Genomic DNA, 6172 nt, shown 5'->3' on the forward strand with positions numbered 1-6172 from the left:
AAAAATATCAATAAAAAGACAAAAATATCCCTCAATTAACGTAATCCTTTTACGGTCATTAGAGAGAGGGACCAAATCATGACGTTTTTATAAACCACAATGACCATCTTGTGATTTTAAATTTGCAGGGATGAAAATATGTTATTTTTAACAAACCACATAGACCAAATTTGTAGTTTACTATTAATTATATTTTAAATATTTTATAAAATTTAATAAATATTATTGCTCTTTGTTTATCAATAAAAAATTATTTTCCCCTCATCGTAGTCAATTTTGAAGAAGTTGAATGTGAAAATTATTTTTACATAGATATCTCTCATCGAAGAGAATGTTAATTTTGTAGAAAATGTTTGTAAATTTTTATCTGAAGAAATTTGTTTATAAGGAGAATGTTAGTTATCTGTTATTTGAAGAAGATCCTTGAAGATTATATCTTGAAAACCATTTTTAAAGATCGTTGCAGATTTTGTTCTACATTGTCAAAAGAGAAGATCGTTGTTGTTCTGCATTCGAGGGGGAGAATGTTAGAAGATTTTCTCAACTAACGATCATCTGAAGATTTCAAAGTAAAGATTGTTTTGAAGATTTTGAAGAAGTCATAAAGAGCTTAAAGAGACAAAGTTGAAACGAGATTCAAAGTGCGTAAATTCTTTCAAGTCTGAATACAAAGGGGGAGAATGTTAGGACTGAATTTTTAGTGTTAAAATTGTATTCGTCTTGAAAGTTACTATTGTCTATAATTAAATAAACATCGTGTTTGACTTTGTGTATATAGTTTGACTTTGACTAGAACGTTGAACTTTGACCCTATAAATAGATTTTGTCCTTTGTAATTTTTAGTGTAGGAAGCTCATTTGTAATATTACGTAAAGTTTGAGAGTTAATAAAGCATTGACTAGGTTTGACTTTTTCTCTCATCTCCATAATATTCTTACAAGATTATCATATCTGTCATGGATTATTGAAGCTTTATTGAAGATTGATCAACTTTGGGACTTACAAAGAATTCTCCAAATTTGGAGAATTTCACATTTTTTTTTTTTTTTTGCATATTTTCTCCATTTTGAAAAAAGTTTTGGAGAATTCGTTGATTCAAAAATTTGTCCAAAATCCCCAAATCTCCATTTTCTTAACTACAGAGAATCAATCGGAGATGCATTAAAGATCTCATATAGTAGAGGAGACGAAGACCAATAGTTTTTCTATCAACAATCAACAATGATTATAAACGGAATAAAAGATTACTGACTAGGAAACTATGATAACTGTATGTTTATCATACAAAAGGCACAAATCGAAAATGAACAAGACGTTTCCAATTGAAAATAAGCATGACTTGTTTAGGTTATGTTTAGCAAACTAGCTGATAAGATAACAATTGTCTAAACAATTAGATTTTGGCAAATAAATTAGATGACAATGTAAAATGACATAAAAGTGAGAGATAAATGTGTTTCTACTTTTACCTGACAACAACAGTTTGAAAACACGTGCATCTAATGAGTCTTCTACTATCATCAACATCTACTTTATGAGTAGTAATGAAGACGATAAATGCATAAACAAGTTGTGGATTTAATGCAGACAAAATCAAATCATCGACCCGTTCGAATTAAAAAAAATTCAAAACCGAACTTGAATTTGAATCGAAAATTGAACTAGTTAAAATCAATTTAACGCAAATAGAAACTATTTTCTTATTTGAATAAACGTTTACTATGAGGCATGGATATTGATACAGTTATTTTACTTAAATACGTCTTTTATTATGAACTCTAGTTACTACAACTTAAAATCAGTAGTATAATGTTTAGAAAAAAAATCTGATTTTGATTCTTAAATGACCAGTTGATCCTTCAAATTTGAGATTTATGTATTTATACTTTATTTATTGTATAATGGCATTTTAATTTGGGTTGGTCCTAAGATTTTTGATGCCCTGTACGGAAATTAAAAAAAATGTTTCTAAGCCTATTTTTTTTAAGTCAATGAAACAACGAAACATGCGATTTTTAAAGAGTTTAGAATCTATTCAAGCTAAGTGTCTCATCCCCATGTTGATTTTTATTAATTATAATAAAAAAATACAAGGGGGGACATAAAAACCAAAACCCCGAATACAAAATATAGAATGATAAAAGGATAAATCTTGGATTAAGATCGTGTTTCTTTCTTTTTCAGTTTTCCTTTTTCCGAATTGAAATTAGCAAAATAAAAATTTTATTTCAATATATGGAACTTAAAAACAAGAAAAACTATAATTAGTTTTTAATTAAAATAATAAATTATATCCAAGTTACTGTCATAATAAACAAAAAGTAAAATAGTAATTATACTAATAAAATATTTCGAACATTTAATAAAATATTTCGAACATTTAATAAAATATTATTTATCTTCCAAACATTTTGTTTCAATGTTTTTATTGGTGGAATATTAAAAATATCATTCCTATCTCATGTTAATCGTTTTTGTAGAGTTCTTTATTATAGAGACATGTTATCTCTCCTACTTTCTCCATCTTACAAAATCTATTAAAGCACAAAATTGCTCAAATTTTTTTTTAAAATATAGAATTTGTTGGAAATGTATTTAAATATGCATACATAATTAAATATTATTAACGGTTCCCATATACATTTTCAAATGAGTTTTTTCAAATTTTCTAAATAGATTTAGCGGCCGTTTATCAAACGCTTACCTGAATAAGTGTTTACTAAGTTACATTACCTTACTGGATGTATATGACAAGGACCAAGAATCTTACCCAATAAAAGCGAAAGCAAGGACCGAAAGTCTTACCCGATAAATGAGAGTTTTTGTCTCTTACCATGATTAACGCTTATCATATAAATAAGAGTAAACATCTAGTAAACACCCCTTATATATGAACCTTAGTCTCTTAATTAAACCAACCCCAGCCTATTGTATTTTAGATAAACTAGAAGAATACACGTACAATACGAGTTACATCTTGATCTTAGTGTTTCATTTTTTTTTTTTTGTCTTAGTCGATGTTATAATACAGTTTTTATGTGGTTTTAAGAAAACGATAATGTTTTTGTTTTTGAATAAAATATAAATATGAAAATATCATAAAAATAAAAAATATTGTTATTAGTTTCGGACTAACTACTTAAAATTTCTAATTTTTTGTGTATTTTATTAATTCATTTTTATTTATAATTAAGTATTTTGTTAAAAATCAATAATTATTTTAATTATATTTTAATTTTTTTATATTTAAAATAAAATATTTATTCTCTATTTGATTATATTTATCTGAAATTGGTTATACGAATTCAAATATTAAGCTTTAATAAGTTATATTTACACATAATTTGCTTGTAATTTTGAATTTTAAGTAATATATATCAATAAACAATACTATGTATAAAAAATGATTTTTGAATTTTTTTATCAAATACTTTATAATATAGTATAAATATATTATCATTTTTCATATTACTTGAATACTTTTTATTATTTTATCTTTTTAATAAATGATTAATTAATAATTGCAAAATGAAGAAGATAATATAACACTACCACCAAAAGACACATGAAATGGTACAAACTAAGTAATTAATTAATACTCCAACATGGAATTTGGCCAAGAAAAAACCACTAGCCAAACCAACAGAATTTACCAAACTACCCACTAAAAAACGAAGTCCAAGCTCTGCAATTGCCAAAAACTCGATTGCAGCAACTCCCACTTCCCTACCAAATTACAAATATACCCTTCAAAATAGACATTTATCGCTGCTAAGACTTGTACCAGATGTACCAAAACAAGAAATAAACGAACACTGCTAGATCGCACCCCAATCAATCTCATACGACGGGCATTTTTCCAATGAAAAATTCTCGGAATCACACCACGCGCTCTCCTCCACCGTCAACTCCGGAAACGTCAGTTCCGACGACGGTGAAGAGTCGCCGGAACCGGAAATGCCTTCACTCTCCGATCCTTCAACCTTCACAACCTCAGCCTGCTCCACGACCGTCTTTGGCTTTGCCGCCGATGACCTTCGTGACTTTTTACAACCGTCGATGCTCTTCCCCTCCGCCAAGATCTGGCAAATCGCCTGCAACTTGGCGTCGACAGAAGAATGTAACGGCTTGTAGTCGCTGCACTCGCCGCCGATCTGTGACCAGTGGTGACGGAGGTGAGGAAAGTTAAGCCGCGCGTTTTCACCACGCAGCTTGTACGCGGCGTTATCGTAAGCCAAAGCGGCTTCCTCAGCCACATCAAAAGTACCCAACCAAAGCCGGGTACGGTTCCTGGGTAAACGGATCTCCGCGACCCATTTTCCCCAGTGCCTTTGTCTCACACCCCTGTAAAGCTTCGTTGGTTTCGGAGGTGACCCGACTTTTTTCATGGGTACGGGTTTCGGACTCAAGTAGTTCAAGCTGGTTCCATTGGTTGGCAATGGCAAGTTGATCTGGGCTTGGATCTGGTAGATCTGAGATGGGGTAAGTTGGTTCAACCCGACTGAAGATCCGGGTTGTTCGTAACCAAACGGGTCTTGAATAGAAAACCCATTGGAGTAACAATCCGGGTACGATCCGAATGGTTGTTGTGTAGAAGAAGATGGAGGAGAAAAAGATGGAGAAAAAGACGAAGAAGGGTATGAATAAGAAGTAGAAGGAGAAGTAGAAGAGAGGGTACTTCGGTAATCTGGTGAAGCACTTTTGATAAAAGGTTCAAGTGCTTCCATGAGCTCACCGCCGGCCACCGTCGACGACGACGAGTGCTGAAAACCAACGGTATCCCAGAACTCCATTGTTGCTGACGTCATTAATCTTCTTCTCTTTTCTTTTTTAATTTTCAAAAAGAAAATAAACAAAACCCAGAAAAATTGAAGGTTTTCCAAATAATCAAACCTTTTTTTCTGAAGAAATCAACCTTACAGGGACGAAACTAAGCCCTAAAAAGGTGTGATTTTGATGAAATTGTGAAGATTTATAAACAAAAATTGAAAATAAATGAGATGGAAATAGAACCCAACTAAAAAACGATGGATCGCTATTCTGAAAACACCTGGTTGAAGAAAGAGATCCCAAATCAAGTTTGCTTTTCCGTTCTTGAAAAATCCATGAAAAAAAGTCAAATTAATTCCAATTCTTTTCTTAACGAAGACCAGATGATTTACAGAAAGGGAAACACAGAAGGGGGGGAATTCAGAGGGGGGAGAAGATGATGAAATTAAAGAAAATCCTCAAGAAATCTTTTAAGTGTGTGTTTTAGTGTGTGTGTGTGTGTTTTAGTGTGTGTGTGTGTGAGAGAAAAGCTCTCTGAATCTCACCTGTGATTTGTTTGAATGTGAAATGGTTGGAGGGTGGGTGTGGGTTTAATAGAGATGTGGATATGGGGACCCCACATGGGTTTAAACCAGTATTGTTAACCATGGTTAAATTATTTATATTTTTTTGGAGGATTATTTGTAACTACAGTCACTAGGTTCATCTGTGCTTTGCTGTCAATGATGTCATAGTCAGATTTCACCAATGAGGAGATGACACGTGGTTTAGAAGGCGACAGGTGCGCGTGATAACCGGACAGCTGGCGGTTAAAGTTTCTGTAGATGGATATTGCTTTGAAGTTTGTATTCACTAAAAACCCGTTCATTCTTTTACTTTCTCGAATTTTCTTAAAATAAAATAATTAAAACAGTTTCAATACGAGTTTTTTATTAGTAAAAAAAACATTCTAAAATAAAAAAAATCAATGGGGTGTTTGGGATTGTTTATAAAAATTATTTTTTAATTTATTTCAGTCTGGCATCGATGATAAGTTGTTTTCTAGTGTTTGGATATAAAAAAAACTGCTTATACCGGTGTCAAACCGGTAATAAGCTATTTTTGATAAGTTAATCTTTCCTGACTTATAAAAAACTGCTTATTACCAGTTTACAATTTTAACCTTGTTTTATTATATAAGTTCTTAACATAATGAGTTTGAAATGAGATGGTAACAAAAAAATACAAAAAAAAATATTTTATATTAAAAAAAACCTCCATTGGAGATGCTAAGGGAAATTGACCAAAGCATTCAATCTCTTTTAACATGATTTAATTTTTAGCCAATTTTTGAAATCGAATTCTTATTTTAGTTAAAGTTTATACAAATGTCTTACGTATTTACGTAAAACCTATTTTCAGA

The 6172-nt window shown here is 31.2% G+C and overlaps 1 protein-coding gene across 1 annotated transcript; it reads right to left on the reverse strand.

Moving 5' to 3' along the window:
* Positions 1–3573: 3573 nt before the first annotated feature.
* On the reverse strand, positions 3574–5317 carry LOC112511412 (ethylene-responsive transcription factor RAP2-4-like). Its single transcript, XM_025117016.1, has one exon. It carries the CDS (start codon positions 4806–4808, stop codon positions 3819–3821), a length of 990 nt encoding a protein of 329 aa, XP_024972784.1. The 5' UTR covers positions 4809–5317; the 3' UTR covers positions 3574–3818.
* Between the last annotated feature and the right edge of the window lie 855 nt (positions 5318–6172).

This window comes from Cynara cardunculus (genome assembly GCF_001531365.2).
Source record: "Cynara cardunculus var. scolymus isolate 2C chromosome LG 4, CcrdV1, whole genome shotgun sequence".
Classification (NCBI taxonomy): Eukaryota; Viridiplantae; Streptophyta; class Magnoliopsida; order Asterales; family Asteraceae; genus Cynara; species Cynara cardunculus.

Excerpts from the sequence above, each read along its gene's own strand:
- LOC112511412 (XM_025117016.1), bottom strand. The coding sequence starts at position 4,808 with ATGACGTCAGCAACAATGGAGTTCTGGGATACCGTTGGTTTTCAGCAC.